General features: G+C 40.9%; 1 protein-coding gene across 1 annotated transcript in view; it reads left to right on the forward strand.

The window, feature by feature from the left end:
* The first annotated feature begins 6,973 nt into the window (after nucleotides 1-6,973).
* The window catches only part of LOC102789934 (uncharacterized), a 52,867-nt gene continuing 32,677 nt past the window's right edge, over nucleotides 6,974-27,163 (forward strand). Inside the window, exons 1-3 of the mRNA XM_006804417.3 lie at nucleotides 6,974-7,169; nucleotides 15,720-15,860; nucleotides 18,502-18,760. Coding sequence (XP_006804480.1) covers nucleotides 7,111-7,169; nucleotides 15,720-15,860; nucleotides 18,502-18,760 — 459 coding nt within the window. The 5' untranslated portion in view covers nucleotides 6,974-7,110. The remainder of the gene's footprint in view (nucleotides 7,170-15,719; nucleotides 15,861-18,501; nucleotides 18,761-27,163) is intronic.

Genomic DNA, 27,163 nt, shown 5'->3' on the forward strand with positions numbered 1-27,163 from the left:
CGAATATTGAAATCTGTGTATACAAAACATAGTCTTTTATTTTAAGGGGAAGGGTGTTACAGCCCTGGGCCTTGGAGGAAGTGAGACTGCCCTTTTGTTTATGCAAATCCAAGTGTGCTAGGACTCGTGGATGACTGGCTGCTGGGAGTCCTGTGCCAGCCTTCTTTTATGCAGATCAAAGTGTGCCAGACCACACGGACGATTGGCTGCCTGGAGATCCCATGACACTCCAAGACCAACTGACTGGCTGATTTTCTGCACCTGTGAGTATAAAAAGGCTGAAGATTCTTCACACTGCGGCGAACTGCTGCTCTGAAGTGAACATGCAGTGTCTTCCTCGTCTGCCTAGCATTTGAACTGTGTTTGTAAACCCTGATATACAGCTGACCTTAATTTTATTAGAGTCTTGTGTTTGCTGGCTCACCTTAGTTAACCCTTAGCTTTTATTCTTGCCTGTTCTTTTCTTTGTGTATTAATTGTTTGCCCGGTGGTCTGTTGAACAGCCCCATCAGTTTTCAGTTTAACGTTTGCAATAAAACCCCTTATTTACTCTGATTTCATGAGAGGGCTTGTGTATGTTTCTCCCCACCTGTCGCCCACCAGAGGGGTCGTAACAATGGGTTCAAATTGCTTTTAATAATACTAAAAGAAAGAGTGATATTAAAAGCAAATATTTAAGTACACTTTAAATAATAATCAGTTTTCTAAAATGCAGCACATGGACTGCCCCCATAAATTACAACTCTTACTGTTTTCTGCCACTACTTGTGGCCAAAGAGAAAGAAAAAACCCACAGTGCCACAGTAACCTCATCAGTGAGAAATACAACAGGTTGAAATAAATCAGAAACATTTTATTGTTAAGGTTTATGTCTAAAAGAAACCAGATCACAGAGCTATGATCTGGTTTCTCGGCCAATATTTTAGGTTGACGAGAGATGAGGGGAAATAGCAGTGTGTGTGTGAGAGAGAGAGAGAGTGTGTGTATGAGTGGGTGGTTGGGGAGGGGTGTTTTAAATTGAATGCAAACCTTTCTAAATCAATGCCTTTTAAACTAACCTGCCTTTTTCCACCCTGTAAGTTATCTGAAGGTTGTCCTGTAGATGAGTTCTTATTTTCCACTCTCTCCCTGTGGCAAATTTTATGAATGCCTCATTCTATCATTACTCTGGAACAAAGACTTATTCTTGAGATGCCTTTTTTTTTCTTTCATCTCTGACAAGCTGGAGTAACATCAGACTTCTTGGATTAACTGTTGAATGCTTCTTGTTGATGTCACTCACCTTGAATCCATTCCCTCATCTGTCTGGATCAGACCAGCAGTGGCTGGTTTCCTGCTCATGACGCCGTCTTTATGGGGCAGCTGGCAACGTTTACTGCAGTGTGAAAGACTGATGAGGAGTTGGGGCCAGTAGTTGAGGACTGAGCTGCAACCTTAAGGCAAAACTCAGACGGAAATTCTCAGATTGTTTGGTGATGTTTGAAGAACTGTTAAAAAGCTAAAACAAACACCAACAAAAAAAAAAATCTGTATTTCACTTTGTTTAATTCCACCATGAACCAGATGCAAATGCTTGAAAGTGGTCAGAAAAATAGCACTATTCTAACTGGAACAAATCCTCTCTAAGACACAACCACACATACACACCGTTTTTTTACATGCAGGCATTGCTTTCAATATGCCATTTTCTTTCGTTTTTCAGTGTCTCCTAATGGGTAGCTCAGAGTATGCAATTTTTATATTTCTCCTATAATGACTTTAAAGGTGCACTGTGGAGGAGTTCTGGCCCCCTATTCTTTTCAGGACTGTTTTAACTGAAACACATTGCAGGGTTTTTGAGCAAGGTCATGCCAAATGATCTTATTGTCCTTTTGAAAAACCCAAGCGTGCTTGAGTTTCAGGGCATGAACTGACAGTTGATCTTTCTCTTTCAGGATGTTCTGGCAGGGAGCAGAATTCATGGTTACATCAATTACAAAGGAGCCCTAGCATGCTATAATCACCATGTCTGACTGTTGGTATGATGATCTTTTTATGAAACACTGTGTTAGCTTCAAGTCAGATCTAACAGGACTCAAGTCTTTCAAAAAATTTCATCTTTTGTGTCATTAGTGCATTTAGCATCTTATCTTTGTCTACTCTCAGAATTTGTTTATGCTACTAGCCTAACCAGTAGCACTTATCACTTGCCCTAAGAACAACTTTGAGAATATGTAAGCAAATTTATCGTGGATCCATAACGGTACCGTAGCGGCATCTACTGACCTAACAAGGGATTACTTCATTACAGTGTGTGCATGGGTTGTGTGTTTAAAGACACAAGCCACATTATGCTTTGACTAATTTAATCACAAAGGAAAAACATGGGGAGAAAATGCTAAATCATTCTTGTCTGTTTAGTTAAATAAAAAGAAATCTACACATCTAAAATGATCCCACCTTAAGGCAACTAAGCTCCCCTGTCTTGATTGAATTACGCCACAGTGATGACGACATTATTAGGGTTCTTCTTGTTCCATTGCACTTTTCTAAGAAAGAAGTGTGCCAACAGAGTATCACACAATATTTTCAGACTAACCTTGTTATCACCTCCTCCTGGCTTGGTAGTGGTTCCACAATAAAAGCTACCCTGAGGTTTGTCACCTTTTTTTTTTTTTTAAATGTGAAGTCTCAGCACAAGCTAATGTCTGAAATACATTAACAGTAAATACATCTATGTTATGCTTATATATATTTAAGCTAAAATTCAAAGCATTATCTTAGAATCCTATAAATCCTGTAAATCCTGTAGTCTGTGTGAAGGCAATTTTTATTTAGTGTAAGATCCCTACGTAAAAGGATAGTCATGAAATACAGTGAATGACTGCTGAAGGAATATGACAATAAAGACAGGGTTTAGTTCCATGAAAATACAAGGGATGCTAACTTTGTTACTTTAGTCTAACTCTGAAAAATACAATGGAATTTAAAGCTTTAACTGTTTAAAGAAATAATGGTTGCCATGAAGAAAGCTTGAAGTTCACAGTTACTGTAGCAGCACTGCATGTGTTGGGTTTTACTGCTCTAAAACTAAAACTCTTCCTTTGGGGAAATACTGGAAACAGTGTCGAAGCTGGCAGTCGGGGTGGTGTCTCTGTCCACCACCATCAACCTCATACTGAGTCGTACAAGAGTCAGGCTGAGTTAAGTGCTGTGGGAGTGTTGCCGTGGTAACGGTTCTGTGGAGTGTTTGTGAGTGTTTCAAGCTCCCACGGGATTCAGGGGGCGGGCAAGTAAGAAAGTGTGTGTGTGTGTGTGTGTGTGTGTGTGTGTGTACATGTGTGTTTGTGTGGTTATGTATGTGTGTGTGTAAATGAGTGCTGGCTGGAAATGCCTGGGTGACCTAATGCACATCTGTGTTGTTGGAATGATAGACAGAGAGCGTTTAAAAGTCTAAAAGTCTCCTCCGTGCAGAGGAGCAGAACAGCAACTTTAATCAAGGCATTAAAAAAATCAAATTTAGGACAAAACATCAAGCAAACAAACAAACAGTGTGTTATCGGGCCCCAATGCTCTGACACTGGGGATGTGACTAAGGTTATCGTGCCCCCTCCAGCAGCAGCTCATGTTCTAAGCTGCCATATCTTATTAATAAACCTGCAGAATAGTAACCAGATCCAACCAACTCATTAGTTCTTTAGCCTCATTCTCAAGCTGTTCTACAGTTTCTCAATGCCAGAAAGAGCTTTATCTCTGAGTTGAAGTTTTACTCATTTCATCTCACTTATCTAGTGTGTTTATTATTATTATCCAGCTCTTTCCTATTATCATACTATTCATTTTACTTTCAGAAATGTAATTAAAAAGCACCAAGTCCCATTATAGGAAAACGTAGTTCAGTATTCTTACACCTTAATCCTTCCAGGTCTTGCATTATTTTTAAATCTGTTGCTTTGAAGTTTTGAAATGGTAGTCCACAGCCATTTGTTTGTTTGTTTTTACACACAGCAGGTCTATCAGTCTCACAGTCCAAAACCACCCAACCAAAGGGTCTAGGTCAGGGACACAATTTTTCACTTTGTTTTGTATCAGGATGCATTTACCTCAAGTTGGTAAAAATAGATCTGTAGCTGGAATAGGTTCCATCTGCCCCGAGACCCTGAAACATATAAGAAGAAGAGGATGGATGGATGGCTTATTATGAATCAGTTTCATAATCTAAAGACTTCCACTACAGCAAATGTGGTGGCAGAATTATGATGCCCACTAAAAGACATACATTTGTTAAAAAATTTTTTTTGTGAAAAGCCACATTAGTTGTTTCAAATTTGAATGGTGATTCAGATTGCCTTATTCAAGTGCTTCAAATTTAAGCAATTGACAGACCAATCTCTAAACTTTCTCTAATTAAAAAAAAAAAACCCTGAAAGAGTAGTTGTAAAACAGCAAAGTGGCTGTCTGCAGAGGAATGGTTTCTTTGCAGAATTTCAGTCAGGAATAATTCATTACAGAAACAGCGCTTATGACAGTTACTAATGACCTACTAATGTTTGCTGACAGTGATACTATTGACCGCAATGTTTCATTACAGAGATTAGAACACATTGTACATATTATTTGTATTGGGCTGTAGAACTTTGAATCATTTCTATCTAATAGGGTCCAATTTGTTCATGTAAATGGGGATTCTTATTCATACACTAAGGTTGATTATGGAGTTCTACAGGGATCTGTGCTAGGTCTAATTTTATTTATATTATGCATGCTTCCCCTGGGCAGTATCACTCAGTGGCTTTTAGTATAGTATACATTTTCATTGCTGCCCAAATGATACACAGCTGTATCTTTCCATGAAGCCAGATGACACATGCCAGTTAGTTAAACTGCTGAAATGTCTTGATTAAAATAAAGACCTGGATGACCTCTAATTTCCTGCTTGTGAATTCAGATAAAACTGAGGTTCTTGTACCCAAAAATCTTAGAAACATAGTGTCTAATCAAATATTTATCCTGGTTATCTTGACCTGCAGTAACACTGTAAGGAATCGAGTTATTTTTGACCAGGACATGTTCTTCAGTGCCCATATTAAACAAACAAACAAAAATATTAGTAAAATTGTCCTGTCTCAGAATGATACCGAAAAATTAGTTCATACATTTATTACTTCTATGCTTAACTATTGAAATTTATTATTTTATTTTCAGGTTGTTCTAAAGGTCACTGAAAAGCCTTCAGCTAGAGCAAGAGTATTGACAGAGTCTAGAAACAGAGAGCATAGTTCGCCAATACTGGCTTCTCCCTGTTAAATCTGAATTGGATTTAAAATCCTTCCCATCACATACAAGCTCATGAATAATCAGACCCCACCTTATCTTAAAGACCTCATATTCCCATTTCATTCAAATAGTATATGTTTCACTTCACTCTCAGACTATTGGTTTACTTGGCTCCAAGGGTATATAAAAGTACAATTGGAGGCAGAGTTGGGATTTCCAGTTAGGATTCCAGAGACAGACTACTTTTAAGATTTGGCCTAAAACTTTACTTCTTGTCAAACCATATAGTTAGTTCTGGATCAGGTGATCTTGATTCCTCCCTCAGTTAAGCTACAATAGGTTTCAGGCTGCTGGAGACTTCCCATGATACATTAAGTGTTTCTTCTTCACTCAGATTTTTATCACTATGTGTTTACACACCACTTTGCATTTAGTTACTATTAATCTCTGGTTCTCTTCCACAGGATATCTGTTGTTCTGTCTCCCTCACTCCCTTATTGTATGAACTGCCTATACTATAAAGTGCCTTGAGGTGACTGTTGTTGTAATTTCGGAACTAAACTGAACTGAATAGAAAATCACTGTCCAGATAAGTCCTTAGCTGTTGAGTGGTAAGGGTTGCTTTGAGAGAACTCAGTGAAAGCCAAGCAGTGACGTTTACGTGTTGCTTTGATTTACAACAGCTGGTTTTGTAATGGCCCTCCTAATCATCCATTAAACATGAACATTTTAAGTATGCACTTATGCTTCTTTTTGTTACAAGTCAGGGAAGGTTTTTGTTTTGCTTTTGTATTATTTTTTTTCTTTTTTGAGACTTTGACCTTTGAACTAAGATTACTTTGACAGCCCTACCCTCCAGTCTATGCTTTCTGCCAATGAGAAATTAGACATGACAGCCTGCGGTGCTAGTGGTGCAAAAACATCATTATAGTCCCTAGCGAATTCTTAACTCACATATATTTTTATATACTGCATTTAAACTGAGAACTTAAAATGTAATTGATAAATAAAACAACAATTCAATCTTATCAAATCCAAAATATACACAAACTTCCTTAAAACTGACAGGTTCCGAGCTCTGACTGAGCTATCTCACTGGTGTTAAGCAGTTCCAGGCAGGACTGTGAGCACTAAAGATCACAGAGACATTTCCAGTTGTTTTTGCTGTGCTACATGAAAGAGAACAGAAAAGTGACAGCTCATCAATTACCAAAAGTCAACATGACCTTTAACTTTTAGAGCACATGCTGAAGGAATCTGTTAAAAAGTGTGATACCAATGCTTTTTAGTCTGTTTCACTTGCAGTGGCTGACATAAATCACTTAGCAGCTCAGGCTCTGTGGATTTTGAATGAGAGATATTGACTGGTAACGAGTGTGTGAATATTCTCAGGTAATGTAAAGAAAATGTACTTTTTCATTAGAAAACAACATAGGAAGTATAAATTTGTGCATTATTAACAGTCTGAAGTGTTACTAAATGAATATAAGTAACACAACACATTAGTAACAGTAATAATTAAATAAAAGAAAACACAGAGTTACATGCATATAGTATTGTTACCAGTTCAGTGTTATGATATCATCTCACTTTCCCCCTTGGGAAAGTCACATGACATTTGTTAGGGCAAGAGGAGGTGGAGGGGGTTAAAGTGCCTCAATGAAAACCACATGGGGGGAGGAGAGACCTGAGACCAGAAAGAGAGAGAGGGGAGGGGGGAGACAGAAAGAGAGAGAGGCCCACTTGAGCTAGTAAGACAGAAGAAAAAACAGCTGTAAAGAAGGTCTAAGAGTACACCAAACTCAGAAGCAGGACTAAATCCAGGACCACGGACCAGGAGCGGCCCAGTTCACCATGTCAGACTCCATAAGAAGAAGAAGCTCCAGCAGGCAGCTTCTCCAGAACCTCATCAGGTCAGTGGGAAATGTTTTTTGGTCACAGATTCTTCACCTGCACAATAAAATGAGTAGATACATAATGACACATCGGCCAAAACAGTGGAAGAATGGAAATGCATATTTAAATGCTAGCAATACAATTAAGATAAGTGCATATCTAGCAGATATTAAAAACCTATGAGTACAGCTAAAATTTCAATCATCCGTACTTTGAAGCAAGATACATTTTTGAACGTGCAATATTTGTAATACATCTTATATTATGATCATATGACCATATTGTTTATAACCAAGCATTCATCTATATTGGCTGTAATGTACAAATTGAAAAACTGTAAAAATGAAGAGATGAACTGATTACAGCAGAAAAGCAGCATGGCTTTTTTATGTTTCAATTTTAACTTAGTCCCAAAAAAGAAAGTTCATTTTGTAGCCAGATTACACATCGAAAACACAGGCAAGTGTACCACTGACTGTATGCATAATGTACATAGATGAAAGTGCAAAAGTGCTGCAAATTAAGGGCATAATAGACTGAGGCAGGTGTCATTAACATGTGCACCAAAATGACATCTTTCACTAATCTTTCACTTAATTAACCCTAGCGTTGGGGAAATTTGCTGGTCTTTATGTAGTTTTAAATAGAGAAAAAAACAGTGAGCGATATTTGTAAGTATCATTAACAATATAATTTATTCAAATTCTAAGAAGGCTTTTAAAACTAAAAGCTGTCCTTTCTACTTTATCTTTAATATGCAATTGTATGCATGCAGGTCTCACTCTCAGATTGCATGTTTGACCTCCACCAATCAGAAGATAGAGCAGTAGCCTCTATATTGCTTAAAAGGCAAAATTTGGGGCAAACACAAAACATTCAATCTTTTATCATATCCGTAAAATGCAAATGAATTATGATACTTTTGAATAACCTTTTCTTCTTCTTCCCACTTGATTTTGCCAGCTTGGTGACGAGTCTGTTAAAATCTGAATAAATCAAACTTAAACACTGAAAATGAGGATGACAACGAAATGTGGTTTAAATTATGTCCTTGAAGATGGGTGATGTGGGTTTTTGAAAATCAAGACATTTAATCCTCATGACTTCAGCATTACAATGGAGTACTTGGCAAATAACATGAAGCTGTGACTGTTTTTTCAAATGATGTGAGTGAAAAGCTTATAACAAAGCAGTCCAGTATCGCTGTTTTGTACTTACCTCACCCCTGTTTAGGTTTATTGCAACCAGTTTGCACCACATTTATCTGAATCGTATTTCACGTCCTACTGAAATTGTGTATACTTCTAAACCAGAAACGTGGTAACGGAGAAATTAAAATGTATAGTTTAGTAGTTTTAGTGTTAAACAAAATAAGACAAAAAATAAGTATTTTTCAAAAGAAAACATAAATAAGTGTCTTCTGCTGACTAGCTGTTAACCACTGTTTTGGAGCATGACCTGACAAGTTACCAAGAATTAAATAGAAGTTTGTAAAATGAGTTCTAAACAGTTTCTGCAGCTCCTCCTTTAAAACAATGGAGGTAATTGCTCAATTTAAGTTACTTTTATCATCACAATGATTTTTAATTCAACCAGCCATTTGTTGCTTTCTGTTCTCTATTTGCCTAATTTGGCCATTCACAGCAATCTACTCTAATTTTTCACCTCTAATAGGCACAGGACCCTGAATCAGTGATACAATCATTGTCTCTGTATTTCTTGTATTTCTTGTTTCCTCCATGAGTGCTGGAACATTGCTATGTGACTACACTCAAAATGACACTAGGCTGAGTTCAATGGCTTCCTTTATAGCTGCAACTTTCTTAATGTCTATGACATCATCTGGCTGACTCCTGAACCCCCTCCTGCTCTACTACGTACACACACACATACACGCACACACACACAAAGAACATCCCGTTCTGCAGGCCTCCATTGCCTCATTGTGTAAATGGTGGAAAAAATTATGCTAATCAGACAGACATCCTCTGTAATTTTATGGTTATTAACATTGTGTTAAATACCCCAGCAGACCCCAAGGATACCGTGTAGTTCAGACCACTCTGCAGAGACAATACATTGTCTGAGCATGTGAAGAAAATGCAACAATACAAAACTGTGCTTTTTGGCAGATCACACAAACAGTTTCACACTGCCAGACTGATTTGTTATTGCATCTAAAAGTAGTCGTGTAGAATGCAACAAGTCAGCAGACAAGCCAGCTGTTGGTCAGTTCTTTGTCCACTGTTTTGTGTGCATAGATTAAGTGCTGCTGATGTTATACCACACGTTGCATGGATTGATTGTGTAGATCATCCACCAGTCGAAACATTGGTGAATCCATCCCTGACTCCGCCAGTGCCAAAGTATCCTTGGGCAAGGTACTGAACTCATTGTTCAATACCTTGCCCAACAACAGTTGCCCCAACAGTTACCCCAGTGGACCATATGGGACTATGTGTGTGCGTGAATGTTATAAAGCACTGTATGAATGTGTGTGATTGGTGAATGAGATTTCTAGTAAGAAAATACTTTGAGTGCTCAAATAAGTACAAAGGCATGACATTTGCCAGTATTAACATTTGACAGAAACCATAAAGTTCAACTCACCTTAAACAAAGTGATGTGACTCTATAAACCTCACCACACAAATATGCAGTTTATACAGCCGCAGTACTGCCTAATCAACTTCCAGAGAGGTACATAATTATTATTTACTCAAAGGAAGCAATTACTTGAGGACATAGTGTCAGTGGGATGTCATCTAATTTTAGATCACATCACAAACCATAAAAATTAAAGACTATGTGAGAGTACTATATTTACAGTTTGGCCAACATATGTAAAATTGCAATTATTTCATGCGTTAATTTAATTTTTTTTACAGGAATTGATAAGACTACATTTGCCTTTGCACAGAAATAATAATTCAGCAAGTATACTATACTATACTAATTCTGAAATTTAACCTGACACAGTTTTTTATACCACTTCCTAAACATAGCTTTTAGATAAGCAAACAGTGTGTGTGTGTTAGGAAGCAGGAAGACTGTCCTTGAGGCAACAAATTATGCCAAATAGATAACAGGCTATCATTTTCCAAAAGGCTCCTAAACATTTGCATAGCCCTCCCAAAAAGTTGACTCTGTTCTTCTGGATGTTGCGTTTTCACTGTGAGAAACATTAGGTCACTTCATTTAGTGACTTCTTCTGGAGAAGAGTTCTAGACTCCTACATGTTTAATCTGTTCAGGTTAGCAGTTCAGCTGCCATTTTTGTTTTTGGAGCCAGAAGTTTATGTAACAAATCTGGATGAGAGGTTAGCAGTTGTCAGAAAATGCTAGTTAGTTTGTTACCATTGTGTATTCAAAAACTGCATAGGTGCTAATTAGTTATAAGCAACATCCAATCAAAATACTTTCGTTTCTGAGTGCATTGTACCTCACAATAGGTCATATTATTTGTCAGATAATTTCATTCAAAATGCACCAAAAGGCACCAACAGAAACATCAAACATCAAACATCAGCGAGCGAATAGCCAACACATATGGACATATAAATATTTCATGCTTCTTCACCTTGTTACATTTCATGCAGTAGTGATGAGGTCCAGACAATCAAACCTGATCTCCAATTGACCCATCACCACCCACTCTCTCTCTCCCCATAGCCTGACTGCGAAGCCAAAACAGCCCTGTCACACATCAAATCAGATTACAGCAAACTTAAGACAGACTTGGCAACATGATTCCTACTACATCTCTAGTGAGTACAATCTTATGTAGGTCACTTTCCCACATAACAACCACAGCATGTTTGACTTAGAACTTATGGTCAGCGTCCTCACCAAAAGTCTTAAGCAATAATATTTTCTTCAGTTGCTCATTAAAAACTTTCACAAAGATTTTATCCACAGATGAGCTCATTTATATTTAAGCCTTTTGCATTGTATTGCACTGGCAAATTTTCTGCATGTTTTATGTATTCCTTCAATTAGAACCAACAAGATCACACTTTTGCCTTTCTTTGTTCCTGCTGTTCTTGTACAGTTTTATGAAATGTCAGAAAAAAATATTTGAAAATGAGACACTAAAAATAAAGTAATGTATTTTGAAGCTTTTTGACTGCTGTCATGAGCCAGTAGTGATTATATGTGGACAAGAGTCAAGAATGATAAGTTAGCAGCTAATGCTAGCTTTAATAGCAAACTAAATCCATAAACTAGATAATATCCCTTTCAAAAATAAAAAATAAAAATCTGACAAACAAACAAAACCAATTATTTGCACCAATGTGATATTTAATGTTATATAGTCATATTTTAACATAGCGTTGATTCGACTACCTCACTATTAAACTTACACCCATCGTTTATTTTGATGCTTTTTTTCCTTGGTGCAGTTTTCTACCAATGCATACGGTTCAAACAGATTAATCACAGACTAACAATTTCCAAAACAAGTTAGTGTGGAATAAATTCCAAATGTTTGACAAGGTTTGTATCTCTTTACAAAACCACAAATGGGATTTTGAAGAGGGGTGTTTTTCCAAACAATGCAACTCTCCTAGTATTTCTCTCTCTGGTTGCTTTGTTGATAATTTGATGTGATATATAGGTGATATGTATCATTCATCAAGCTAATCATGTAATGATGTGTATACTATACTACAACATGGACATTAGCGTTACCATCCCATTCCAGAGAAAGAAATCAAAGCTGAATAGTTGAATGTTTACACACAGTGCTAAAACTTAATCATTTATTGGCTTTTTAAAAAAATGCTTCCAGAGTGTTTATTTTAAGCCCAACGTCTCTTGTTGCATGCCAGAAATAAAGAATATGCAACAATGTTGTTATGTTTCCAAACAGAAGCAATTAAAGTGATGAATTCACTGCCATTGTGGCTGTTAAAACTGTATCCAAATTGTAATGAGCTGACATTTTCCTTCAAAACAATGACATCACACTCAAAAGACCCTTTCTGTACACAATAGAAAGTCCAGAGATTTAGGTGATGTCAAACTCCCAGCCAATCAGATGAATAAATATTTCCGAGGTTTTGCTCATTCCAATTTCCAGACAAGACTTTATCCAGACCTCGAGTTGTATGACAAGATGGAGCATTAAGGTCTCTCTCTGTCCTTCTCCTCCATATCTTGACCTCCTCCTCCACCTCCTCACTCTCCTTCTCTCTGTTTTTCTCTCGAGATTGAAATTAAGTGAAAAAGCACAGCAGCTGGCTCAAACTCCACCAGATGTTCTTGGACAATAAAAGGAGTTATTGTTATCAGGTCACACCCACTGGAAGCTAAAACCAATCGGGCAAATGAACTAATGAGCTTTTGATGGGAAAGAACTCGTTCTTTCCAGTGAATTTTAAATTATGTGTGAAAAACTCATCATGCATAGACTTTTCCATAGGTTCATTTCAACATTGTACCAGATAAATAGCAAATGTGCATAACATAGATCTGGGTGCCAGCGTGGCTGCTCGATGCTAATAAGGTCAGTTTAGTTTTTCATTTCTTACAACTTTCAATCCTCACTATATCATCCTGGGTTTGGCCTCTAAGACTAAATTAAAGGAAATTTTAGTTCAGTGACATCTTTGTAGCACCCTGTGTACAAAGCAAGTTCCCAAAAGATTTTTTCCCCGAGTTCTAAGAGCATCCACAGAGCCCCAACCTCATTTCAATTAAACAGCTTTGGGATGAGTTGGAGCAATGCAGACATAATTGCTCAACATTAGCGCTCTCATGGAAATACTGAACCAAAACACTGGCTTTCAGAGCAGCATATTTCCTGGCAGAGTAACCTTCTAAACAATCACATGTTGTTCTAATATTCACAGTAGGTGTCCACAAACTCAGAACAATGTAGCAAATCTGGAAGGTTGGGGAGCCTTGGGCAGTTATATGGGCACACACTGAGGGGAAGCCAACTTTACCATCTCTTCAACAGCATAAAAGTCCACCAACAGTAATTACATGAAAACTATGAGAAGAATTTTACAACTACTTATGGCTTTTTTTTTTCAAATACACTTTTTGGAAATGTATGTATTAGGGGTGCAACATACTCGTATCGATATTGAACGTTCGATACAGTGCTTTCGGTTCGGTAGGCATATGTATCGAACAATACAAAATTTTTAATTTATTTTATCAACTTTCCTTCTGACGATGCTGTCTGTGTTGAGCGCTCAGTGGATCTGCGCTCGACAGTGCAGCCTAGGCGGAGTAGTCGAACGAGCGCAGGGCAAGCTAGGGAGACAGAAGTTAAGCTCTCGTTGCAACATGGCAAATTGAACCTCCCAAACCCTAATTCATATGTGGCGTTTGGAACTATTTTGGTTTTCATGTGATGTATGACCCTGAAGGTAAGCGCATCATGGACAAAAGTAAAACAGTATGTCGGATAGTGATGGGATTTCCGGCTCTTTTTAGAGATCCGGCTCTTTCGGCTCGGCTCACTAAAAAGAGCCGGCTCTTTCGGCTCCGAACCGGCTCTTCAGGTTGTTTTGTTGCTTTAATTATTTAATCATTAACAATAATATAAAATTATGCAGAAAAGGAATTACTAATGTAAAAAAAAGTGGTTTTATTTATATATGTTTATATATGGCCCCTAGAGACAAAGCACGTACAAACTCTAAAGCATATACAAACTCCAAAAAGCACGTACAAACTCCAAAACACATTTCTAGCGTTAACTGAACTTCCAAAACAGAGCTACCCAGATCACTTAAATTACACAATTGAAAGCATGTGTGTATTGTTTGTGTATTTATAGACAAGCACTCATATTTATTCAAATAATTAAAAAAAAAAATTTATTTACCTGTTACAACCACACACCAAATCCGGTTGTTGATACTTCCTGGCTTGTGTAGCCACTAGGTAACAAAAGCTCAACACTGCGCCCTAGCATCCTGGAGCACTTCTGTTGTCTTTTGTACATGATTCTGAGTTTGTACGTGCTTCTGAGTTTTTACGTGTTTTGTAGTTTGTACGTGCTTCTGAGTTTTTACGTGTTTTGGAGTTTGTACGTGCTTAGGAGTTTGTACGTGCTTCTGAGTTTTTACGTGTTTTGGAGTTTTTACGTGTGTTGGAGTTTGTACGTGCTTTTTCTCTAAGGGCCACCATAAATATACTTTATTTATTCACTCCACATAAAATGTAATAATTAAATCATATAATACAAAGAACAACTATTTACATTTTAGACTTTTAACTATTTAAATTTTCAGCTTTTTCCTTTTAAATAAATTTAACGTGAAACAACACAAAACACTGCAAACCACAACACAATTAAATATAAATTAAAATATTAAAACAAAAAGAAGATGCACATTCTCTGTCATATGGGCCTGCATGATTTCTGAATCCTTTATCATCTGCAACTGAAAATAGTGGATGATCACTATACCTTTCTAATGTGACGTTGTTGTCCCTCGCTCTCTTTCTCTCTGGCTCTGTTCCTGTGCTACTGCGAGTGTAACTAACGCCCCTCCCCCCTCTGCCCAGCGCAAAGTACAGGCCGCGCGTGCGGAGTTTAGCGGAAAAAAGGGCGAGAGAGAGGGTGAGAGAAAGAAAAAAAAAAACCTCACGGCTCCCAATAAGGAGCCGGCTCGCGTCGTTCACTTCAAAGAGCCGGCTCTAAGAGCCATTTCGTTCGCGAACGACCCATCACTAATGTCGGATGTGCCACGCAATGCTCAATTACATGGGTGGGAACTAGTGCGTTAGGGCAGTTAGCTCGTTGACATGTTGGCCGTCCAGCCCCACGCACGGGCGATCCGCTGTAGCTCGTTAACGGAGATTTGCCGTGTTGTGGCTTTAACGTCATTTCAACGAGATTAACGCTGACAGCACTAGTGGGAACACAAGGAATATGACTGCACATTTACTCTGACATCATCCTAGTGCAAAGACAAGTGGAAGCAGACAGAAACAACAAGCATGCATGCTACAAACTTTACCCGAGTCATTTAGACAGCCGTTAGCACATGATTCTCCTTATGGGGACCTGATATGTTTAATATGCTGCTGAGAATATAGCCCAGAAGAAGCGTATAGTATAGCTTTTATTTTGGAAAGAGCCATTTCTCTGTAATAAACTCTCTTTTCCAAAGATGAGTGATTTCTCAATCAGAGATTTATTTATTTTTATTACTTTGTTGTTTCAGCAACATTAAATTTAAAAACTGTACTTTTGAATTAAAATATATATTTATAATTTTAATAAATGACAAATTAAAAAGGCATGAACATTTTTTTTGTATCAAAAAAAATATCGAACCGTGACACCAGAGTATCGAACTGAACCGAACCGTGAATTTTGTGTATCGTTGCACCCCTAGTATGTATGTATGTATAAATTAATGAAGAATTAATTTCCATTTAGAGTTAATATATCCATCCATCCAAATCCTTGCGCTTATCCAATAAGGGCTGAATAAGCTACATACAACCTCTTAAAAGGTCTTTTCTAAAATGTATAACATTGCATTTACAGTATACACTGTGTGTCCTGTAAGTGTCTTGATTTTTGTGCGAACTGCAGGGTGACAGCACAGCGGAGCCAGGAGGATGCTGAAGAGATTGAGCGGGAGAGAAGGAGAAGAGCCAGGGAAAAGCAGAGAGGAGAGAGGAGCCCATCCTGGCTCGAGCCCACCCAACAGAACCACTACACACAAAACAGAGAGTAAGTAATGTTGTACCACACATTGTTTGTCAGGCCTTCCAGCTTCTTATGCAGCTTCTTACAGCTTTTGCTACGTAAATATCAACAAGTCTGTCTAGAAACAGAAAATATAAAAGTATGTAATGTTTTTTTTTTTTTAAACCTGCTGTGATTAGGTCAGAGCGACACAGGTAATATTGAGCATAATTTTTCTCGTCACATAGCAAATAACCTTTTATCTTAGGCTTAAGTTGAGTTTTTTATAGTCTTCCACCCAAAGAAATGTAACAGAACTGTAAAAGGATATGTATCCATCCATCCACTTACGTCCAGGTCACCAACCTCACAAGGCTAACAGAGGCATAGGGAGAATCACACAGAAAAGCCCCAGCCAACCAGAAGGTTCAAACCAGAACGTAATGTTAAAGTAAACAATGAAACATTAAATTATTTTTTGAACTTTCAGTTGTATGACATGACAAAGACTTTTAAAAAATGTGTTTTATTGCTTAGAGATGCTGTACTTTCATTAAACACAAGGACAGCTTGTGCTCTGTGAATACTTCACTGTAATAAATTGATAAACTTAAAACAACAAGAATTCACATCACAAACTTTGCAAAATGTCCAAGTTAAAGACTCTTCTAATAAGTTGCATGCATGTTTAGTCTTTATGCAGCAGTTTATAAAACTTAGGAATGTTAATCAAGTGAAGCTAGGATTAGTACACCAATAAGACAACCAAGAAGAATATTTAATTTGCTTGGATTGCTTTCTAGCAAGACTTCTCAGCTGATACTATCTGTTCCAACAAGGCTTGGTTTCTCTCACTAACCAAACCATTGCATTTACAGCAAACACTGTCGACGGGCTGCTCTTCATGTTTACAGCTCAGCCTGTCTGTGCTGATTGTTGGGGAAAAGTGTGTGCTGGTGTCATCAGTACATTCAGCCCAGTTACCTAGCCCAGTGATGCTGCAGGTAAAGGAGCTGAAAAAGCTGCTGCACCATCAGCTTCCGGTTGTATGGGCAGATGTCAGAAAGGGAATCTCTGGAGGAAATATTCCCATCGCTTGAGTTTATGATACTCAGCAAAAACTGCAAAACTCACTCCTTCTCTTATCAGAAAAGTTCTGTATTAACAACTGTAAGTTCTTTTCCTGACCTATTGCCTTAACTACCACCCAGTCACACTGAAATATAATTAGTTTGTGAGACACCTGTTGTTATAGATTGCTAAAAGGACAAGATTTGAATTAGATGAATCTAAATAGAATTCCAGTTGCTAAAATCTGAAATGCTGAATATAATATGAACCTTTATAGAGAAATCTAGGGTACTCTGGAATTTCCAGTGGTGTAATGGTTAACACATTTGCTTGGCAAGTATGAGGGTGACAGTTTGATTCCAGTGAGAGACACAAATCCCCTCTGAGTTTGCATCAGGAAGAAGATCCAGTGTAAGACATTCTGCCAAAGGACATCCAGTGCCTCCTGCGCTAGCAAGGGACAATCTGAAAATGGCTTTTTTAAGAGAAACATTTGTGTAAAAACAAATTCTACTAGGAGTTATTTAGAGACATCAGTAGCTTTTAATCTGTTGCTGCTTATAAGGTTGGTTTGCTGACTTGAGGTTTTCTGAAACTGGAGGCAGCAGTGCCTCTGTTTGGTGTTTCCACAGCTATTGTCTCTGTTTCCATGGAGCTTGAAACCTAAGGTCCCATATGCCACCTGCCAGCCATCTTTCAACAGTTTTGCCCCCATGAATATATTTTCTTTGTTTGCTCAGAAGCAAGCTCACTTGCTGCCTAACAAATTTAACTAAACAGAATCTAAACTTGACTATCAAGTTCTGAAAATGTGAATAGCAGAATTAACTGAAAATAAGAAAATTGACTGGCTTTCCTTTTATATTTTCCTACCTTATGTGGTCAGCTTGGAAAAAAAATTAGTTCAGCATGGTTGGTACATACAGGTCATCAGATGTTGTGCATAAGACTTCAAGTCGTGGAGGGGGTGTAATCATAAGAGGGAATCATTTAAACTTGTGTAAGGGCGTTCCCAATGTGAGAGAACACCGTATTAATTATTGATAAATATTCTTCTCTTGACTGGGATGGGCTCACTCAGGATAGTAGATTAAAAGCTCTACCTTTCTACACCTCAGACAGGTGAGCTGTCACACACAGAGTCAGAAAATTTCAAATGATCAGACTGGGTCCTGAACTCCATGTCAGCTGTCTAGATTTTATTTTATTAAAGTTAGTAGTTCACCTTTTGGACCACTGATAGTGATTATTGTAGTGATATTATAAACCTGGATGTCTGCCATATGGACTATGAATGCCATTAAGATTAGCAATAATGAAAACATGGTTAAATTACAATACATAAATGAAGTATTAAAGCTATTTTCTGACAATTATTTACACATTGTTTTTGGTTATACTATGTTGTGAGACTTTCAGGCTTTCCCATAAAGGCATGTGATACTTCTCCTTCCTCTGTTTAAAGGACCAAATACTTATGAGTACTGTGAAAATGTCCAAATCTCCCTAACACAGTCAAAGACTACATGACTAAAACACTGCACCCAATAACAAAACCAATAGCTTCGGTTTCTGAGATCAGGTAAGTGATAAATTTTCTGTGCTCTATTCTTAGGTCAGATGAGGAGCTGAAGCCCAGTTGCTCCGTGGGCCTGGATGAAGATGAAGGTTTCAGTGACTGGAGCCACAGGCTAGAAACCCGTAATGAGCAAGAGATGCAGAATGGCTGCAGGGCAAAGGAGCAGAGACCTTCAGCATCACCACCAAACCCTCAGAGTGACCAACATCAGGTGGATGAAGAGGGACAGGAGGAGGCAGGAGGACTAGAACCAAGGAGTAGGACCCAGGACACTTCAACAGAAGCTCCAGTGAAGGTCAAATAGATTTGTAACTTCAATGGCATACTAACGTAGTGTTAAATCTACATCTTCAGTGCAGATTTACCTCACTATAGTGATCTGAGGTTCATTCAGACACAAGATTTCTGGTTTACAGTTGTAGTAAGATGTTTACATACACTCATCATGGGCATGAATGCCATGTCATTTTTTTTTATTTTTTCAGAGTGGAATGATTATACAGCGTACGCCTTTAATGACTTTAAAAACAAGAATTGGGTGCATAGTGTTGAAGCATTCATATAGGCTCAAATTGTCATGTCTGCAGTGGCAGACGGTGAGGAGTGTAGAGAGAGAGTAGACCCAAATGCAGACTACCAAGACACAATTTAATATTAACAAAAAGTGAGCCTTTATTTCTGGCTGCATGAAATGCAAACAAAAGCAAAGGGAGACTAATATTCAACTAACTAAACACTAAGTACATGGATCGAAATTACCTGGAACAAGAAAAACATGGGACTAGGAAACAAAGGGAGATGAGCAGACAGTCCAACAACAGGCAAAGGAAGACAGAGGACTAAATAGACAAAGGATAACGAGGGGATGAGAATCACGAGGGAAACATAGCTGGAACTCATCTGACACAATGAGACAGGGAGGAAGCAAAACTGAACACTCTGAACCCGGGTCAAGGGACTATCAAAATAAAACAGGAAACATGAGCCACACACTAAGACATGGCTTTGACACAGGGACTTGGGAAGAATCAGACATGGGAACATAACTGACACAAAACAGACACAAGCAATAAACAAACATGAAGACAAGGGAGACTAGACATGAAATGTGGAATACAGAGGAGGCACAGTGACAAAACCTAAAGACTAGAAACGAATAGTTATATATATAACTTCTGTTCCCTGAAGGAGAGGAACGAGGTACAACACATAAGTAAGGGATATTTGTATCAGGGGACCCGATCCTTGGGGTGGACCAATTTTTGGCGCAGCGTGTTTTGGGGTTTAAAAGCCACAGAGACCCGGTGTTTCGAAAAAATGCATCTCAACTGTTCCGATACTCCTGACACATATGGGATCACTACAGGTTTTCGCTTGGGCAGCGGTTGTCCTTCTCTCCTGGATCGGCTGGAGCTTTCTTTAAGTGCCTTTCCAGCTTTGACAAAAGTCCAGGTGGGATAACCACATTTACTCAGGGCCTTTTTGATGTGCTGTTCTTCTGCCTCCCTGGCTGATGTGTCAGTGGGGATGGTGTTCGCTCTGTGTTGTAGCGTCCTGATGACACCCAGTTTGTGCTCCAGTGGATGATGAGAGTCAAACCTTAGATACTGATCCGTATGTGTAGGTTTACGGTACACGTCAGCTTTTAGATGTCCCCCATTACTGATGGATTCCAAAAATTGGTCCGCCCCAAGGATCTGGTCCTCCGATACAAAGAGAGTAACATAGTGTATGCTGTTAAGTGCCAGGAGGATTGCCAGGATTTATACATCGGGGAAACCAAACAACCTCTGGCGAAGCGGATGGCACAACACAGAAGAGCTACCTCATCAGGCCAGGACTCTGCAGTCTATTTACACCTACAGGCTAGTGGACACTCTCAAGGATGAGGATGTACACATCCTGGACAGGGAAGAACGCTGGTTTGAGCGTGGAGTCAAGGAGGCCATTTACGTGAAAAGGGAAAGACCATCTTTTAATCGAGGAGGGGGCCTAAGGGTACATCTTTCGCCATCTTACAATGCTGTGATTGCAGCCATTCCCCAACTCTCTGTGAATGGTACTCATGGCCATTGATCAGTGGTCTTTGATCAGTGGGTTTTGGTCAGTGGTTGTTGATCAATGGTCATGAGAATTTGCATAATTATGATTAAGGAACTGACCTCACAGCCCATTGTTCCTTCAGTGGGCTGGTTTCAGTCATTATGCAAATGTACTGTTTATAAGATTGGGGAAACCTGCAGTCAGCTGAGACTGAAGAAGTCACTTGGATGAGTGACGAAACATTTCTCCCAGAAAACGCTACGTCCAGATGAACAGAATCAACTTTTGGAGATTTCTTTTCCTGGATGACTGAGAATGCATCAAGACGTAATCAAAGTTGATTAAAACACTCAAAATTCAACAAAAGAGGCGATAATCACTGTGAAATGTTCTAGCACATGGTGTGGAGGATGCATAAGGCCTTGAGGCAATAGGATGTAAAACACAATATTTATGAGTGCTTTAAGCTGTAAATTGGTCAAATTTGACCTGAACACAACAGGAAGGATAGAGCACTGAAATGGGAGAGTGTGGCGGTCCTGGCACCATTGCTCGAAGGCTCGCCATTTGTAAGCATACAAGCCTCCAGTAGATGGGGCCCTAGTGCTCTGAATTGTTGCTACTAGGTGGCAGACCCTTAGCAATCAAGTTTGACCTCTCAGGAGGTAAGCATGAAGGTGCACAGATCACGCCACAGGCGCCACTTCTCCTCCCGCCTGAGCGAGGAGGTCCCTGCGGATAGGAAGCTGCCAAGGACTCGCAGCTAGCAGGCTTGATTATCTCTGCATACCACAACCTTGTGGGCCACCAAGGGGCCACTAGAATCAGAGAGAGAGACTGCCGCCACACTCTCTAGAACTGGAGATATCATTTCCACTGGGGGAAAATACATACAGGAGCACGTCTGGCCATTGGTGCGCTAGCCATGCCCAAGGGTGCATTGTGGTCGATTATGGAGAAGAACAGGGGGCAGTGAGTATTTACCCTGGAGGCAAAAAGATCTACTTGAGCCTTACCAAATAGATCCCAAATCTGAGCCACTATTAAAGGGTGCAACCTCCATTTTCCGCCCCCAGGTTCAGGTGCACGGAACATGGGTGGCTCTTTGAGACAGAAAATGAACACTGCACCGTAACAGCAGAAAGTGAGACAACTTCAACAGGGGAAGGGAGCATGTTCCTCCCTGCCTGTTTATGTAAGACACCACTGTTGAATTATCCGTCCTGTCTAAGACATGCTGGCCCTCCAGGACTGGACGGAAATGTTTGAGAGCTAAGAATACTGCTAACAGCTCTAAGTGGTTGATTTGCAGCTCACCCTGGGCTGTGGACCAGATCCCTCTCACTGATGCACCCTCGCACAGCACCCCCTTCCCCCTTAGGGAAGCATCTGTGGACACCACCTTGCGAAACAACACCCTACCAGTCCAAGAGCCCAGATGCAGCAGCCCGGCCCCACTGTCTGAATGTGTGACAGAACCAGTGAAAGCTGTGTCTCCGCCTGCTCTTTGGAGCAAGCTACGAGAGCCCAGTCGTTTAGGTAGGCTAAGATGCGGATGCCTCTCTCTCTGAGGGGCGCTAGCGCTGCCTCGTCCAATTTCGCAGAGGAGCGAGCGACAGCCCGAACGGCAGCACCAGGTATTCATAGGCTACGCCCTCGAATGCAAACCTCAGAAACTGCCTGTGTTTCAGGTGTATAGCCACATGGAAATAAGCATCTGTTAGATCAATTGTGGCAAACCAATCTCCCGGGCCAACTGCATTCAAGAGCTGTCTGAGTGTTAGCATCTTGAACTTGTACATTCGTAGATACGTGTTCAAGACTCACAGGTCGAGGATGGGATTAAGTCCTCCCCCTTTCTTCGGAACAACAAAATAACGGCTGTGCAAACCTTTGTCTGTCTCCGAAGCCGGGACCACTCGTATTGCTCTTTTCTGTAATAGCGCCTTTATTTCCTCCCTGAGTATGATGCCTGCCTTGGTGCCGACAGTAGTGTTTACGACTCTCCGGAAACAAGGCAGTTTGACCTAGAACTGTAACCGGTAACCCATGGCAATGGTTCACAACACCCATGGAGAGGGGCCGCAAGCGTGACACTGAGGGAAGTGAGCAGCCAGCCAGCTGACCTGCAGCACCATCGGCGGTGCGTTGTCGCCCCCCAGTGTGTCTGCAGGGGAATGCATCACCTGCCTGACCTGGCTCATTCTGCCTGCAGGCTGAGCATTTGCGATTGTTTGAGGATAAACAACACTCTTTATTGATTGTAACATGGGAATATGTACATTCACACCTTTGTGTTGGGGCACAACAATGAAAAACAGCGGGGACACTTGATGTGGTCACCTGAACATTTGACACACCTGAACAGGGAGTTACAACCTGAGGCATTTTGTGTGCAGGGGGTTTGTGCTTGGAGAGAACTTAAGTGGCACCTTTTGGGCGGCAACAGCGGGGTAAAAGTAGCGTCTTCCTGCTGCTGGACCCCTTCTCCACTCGGAACCACAGCTAGGAGGGCTGAGGCTTCTTCCTTCTGGGCGTTGGGTTCCACCGGGGGCCCGAGGGTGGGCCTTTGCTCCAGACCGATTGGCGTGGAGCTCGGACTGGAGGATGTGCTCCTGCTGGCGGCACACCCACTGCGGCAGTAGGCACCCACTGGTCTCTTGCCAGTCGGCAAAGGCGTGGCGGGCCTGTGAGGGCTAGCTGCGGGCTTGGGCCTCGCCTGACGTCAGGGGATGATGTCGCGCAGAGCTTGAATGTCCGAATAACCCAGCCGCAGACACAGATATACAGCCCTGTCCATATCCAGGACGTCAGAGAGGGTCAGCCACACCTCTGTGCCACTACTGTCGAAGCATCCCTCTGCCCAGGGAGAGCGCTGCACAGCAGGACGCATGGAGGATGTAATCTGTGGCGACTCTGACCTTGTTAAGAAAAGGTGCCAGCGGGCTATCATCAGGAACCAGAGATCCGAGCTCCGCCAGGCACATCGCCTGGCACGTCTGGAGCATGGTGACGGAGCTCATGGCACAGTGCCGGCCTGAGGGATTTTGGCCATTGCGGGCTCCGTTTGGAGGAAAAAACCCCTTGAACTGCGATGGCTTCTGAGCTAGCAGAGGAGAGGGCCAATCCGTCTGCAGCTTCTCAGCAGCACGGTGAAAAAGGGAAAAAAAGAGAGGTGTCATTGTGGCCAACCGGTGCAGCAGCAGCGGCACACTGGGCAGACAATGAGCTCTCCTGCTCATTCTCCGACAAACCATGGATGTCCAGGCCGATCTCCTGCCTGTCATCGTCTTCCTGGGAAACGCTGGAGGGCTTCAACCCAGGCTGAAGTCCGTTAGCGCTCCTCCATGGTTCCGGCTCATCATCGGCTAACCCAGACCTTCCCAAAGTGTGGGGCCCACCCCCTAGGGGGGGCACAGAGCCATTGCAGGGGGGGGCGCGGCATGAAAAGGGAAAAAACAAAAAAACAACAACACTTGGACACTGCTAGCACGGGGCACCCACACAAACGCAAAGCAGGAGATGAAGCATTGCTGAGTATGTTTCCAAACCAACTTCATTCTAAGCCTAGACTAGAAAATATGGTGAAGAAAATCTTCCCTTTGGTTCCACCTGCTCAAGTGCTAAGGTAGGTCTCCCCTACAGAATTGCTTTTCCCTTCATCGGGAGCACACGCTGGGCTCTTCAAATCACGGACAAACAGTATCCCACATTCTTGATTTTTAGTTCACAAACACTTGTTGTAATGACTAACTACTCCTGACATTTTGGAGATGTTAGCTCTTTAAACAGTAAAGTTACAGTGGGATAAAAATAACATCAGGCTGATCCTGCCACGATTTGTTCCCCCTGTCTAAATCCCAGACAAACATATCCCACAGCTATTTATGTTTTTAAACCCATTTTGCACAGAGGCATGTTTTTTTTGAAAAATGTACTGATAGCAGTGTTGAATATTATTACACAGGAAAAAAACAATTACATGTAAAATAATTACAGTGTGCCTCTGCCTTTCTAAATGGAGGGACAGTAACTGCGTGTTTATATGTAAGCATGTAAAACCTGAAGATAGAGAAAAAATGCTGTTAATTTGACTATCTGCCATTCTGCAATTCATCTCCTGTAAGCAATAACGTGGCGCACAGCTGACGTGAAAAAAGGCACATACCTTTGACATTGCGTGACGGACTCTGTATTCCTCGTCCACATGTAAACTGAAAAGTTTTAAAAAATCTCAGTTTCTCAGACAAACGGGTGTATTCCAATAGAATTCGTCCGACAAGGAGTGTGTGTGTGATTGTCTGTCCTACCGTACTACTTGTACAGTAGAGGATTGTAGTCCATCAATGTGCAAATGAGTGTGCATGTATATGTATATCGTCTCCTAGGATCTTGGGTTGGCTCGCCATCCAGTGAACACTGGAACACTCTGGGTTCTGGAATCGCTGACCTGGTCTTTGGATTCGTCCCATATAAAAACCTGACCGCCGTCGAGTGGATGCTCAGCGTTTACGTGAAGCCACAGCTCAGTAAACCTTCCGGTTTCGCTCTGCCCGATAGCAAAGTTTTAGTCCGCCTGCTCTGTTCGGCTGTAGGAGCAAGAGAGTGAAAACTTGGGAGCTGGTACTAAGGAGGGACAAGAGCTGCCTAGAGCTTCACCGATTGGCTGACATGCGAGGAGGGGAGTAAAACAATAGGCTCTCATCAGAGCTCATCAACCCTCTGAGAAAACTTAACCCTTGTTTGACCAGAGCATATCATATATAATCTGCATCCCTTCTATGTTTAAATAAATATTTTGATCTCGTTTCACTTTCATTAAACAAGGACAGTAAGAACAGAAACAATGAACATTAAATGTTTTACTTTTTCTTCTCTTTTGTTTGAGATGATTTTAGGAACTGGGTTACACCCTCCCCTCTTGAATTCATGCAAGTCTCTTTGCATGCCTACTGCGAACTGCATCATCTAAGAACAATAATTCAGCTTTAGCATTTAAAGATTCAATGAAAGCTGTGGTTAAACCCTGAAATAATGATTTGACCACAGTGACAAGGGGATTTCCCAATTCAGGGTAGTCTAGCCTTTTTGGTGGCTGGCGACTTCTTTCAGATCGTCGGACAGGAATTTCTTTGCTTGTTTGTTCATCTCTCTCCTTGTTTACGGTTTCTCTGTCAAATATCAAGTCCTCTCCTTCCTTATCACTCCATAACATGACTGGGGGAAGTAGGATTTGTTCATCCCTCATGCCAGGGCAATCCGTAGAAGGTAAGTCTTTTTCCTTTTCAGGTTCGTCATTTCCAGGTAAGTCGCTTTCCTTTTCAGATTCGTCATTTCCAGGTAAGTCTCTTTCCGTTTCAGGTAAGTCTTCCTCATATGAGGCTTCCCTATAACCTGGAGTATTACCAGCCAACTTGTCTTGATCTGCAGTCACATCATCTTGACCAAGAGTTGATTTATGAGTCAGCAGAACATCTCGCTTGACAATGTACGCCGAGTCATTTGGCACTGATCTATCTGCAAACCAGTGGACTGAAACAATATCATCCTCGTCCGAGGGGTGAATCTGCTCTTTCATTGTCTTTGTGAGTGGTCTGTCGCGTTCTGGGCCTTTTCTTTGGTTTTGGTTCTTCAGGTTTCACTTCCTTGGCTGCAGAGAGGAACCCACAAGGGAGTAAGAGGTCTCTGTGTAGGGTGCGTAGAGGGCCATCCCTGCCCTCTGGTTTAACAGTGTAGATGGGGAGGTCTCCAGCTCGTTTCACCACCACGTAGACAGTCTGCTCCCATTTATCGGCAAGTTTGTGTTTCCCTCGAATGCGTATGTTCCTGACCAGCACTCGGTCCCCGATTTCCAAGGTAGATGTGGTCACATATTTGTCAAATCTGGTTTTGTTCCTTTCGGCTACCTTTGCAGCACTCCGTGTAGCTATTTTATAGCTCTCCTCAAGATGGAATTTGAGGTCCTTAACATATTGGAAGTGTGACTTGTTTCGTTGTTCTCTCACAGGTAAACCAAATGCTAAATCGACAGGCAACCATGGCTGACGCCCAAACATCAGCTCACACGGTGTGAATCCAGTCACCTCGTTCTTGGTACAGTTGTACGCATGAACTAAAGGCTTTACAAAATCCTTCCAACGTGACTTGTCTTTGTTCTCCAGAGTTCCAAGCATACTTAAGAGTGTTCGGTTAAAACACTCCACCGGGTTGCCCCTGGGGTGGTACGGCGTAGTCCAAATCTTCTGTATGCCTGTTACTTCACACAGCCCCTTGATCTGCTGAGACTCAAAATCAGGCCCTTGATCGCTGTGTAATTTTTCAGGAATGCCATGGTGTACTATGAAATGGTCCCACAGACACTTTGCGACAGTCTGAGCTTTTTGGTTCGATGTTGGGATAGCGACTGCATATTTAGTAAAATGATCTGTGATGACAAGAATATCTTTCATATTACTGCTGTCTGGTTCAATGGATAGGAAATCCATGCAGACTAACTCAAGGGGTCTTGTCGTCATGATATTCCCCAAAGGTGCAGCCTTCTCAGGTAACGTTTTCCTGCGCACACACCTGTGGCAGGTCTTTATCTTTTTCTCCACATCTGAGGACATTCTCGGCCAATAGAACCTTGCTCTGACCAGATCGAGTGTGCGCTCTA

The sequence above is a fragment of the Neolamprologus brichardi genome, chromosome 1 (assembly GCF_056152115.1).
Source record: "Neolamprologus brichardi isolate AB-2024 chromosome 1, ASM5615211v1, whole genome shotgun sequence".
In the NCBI taxonomy this organism is placed as follows: Eukaryota; Metazoa; Chordata; class Actinopteri; order Cichliformes; family Cichlidae; genus Neolamprologus; species Neolamprologus brichardi.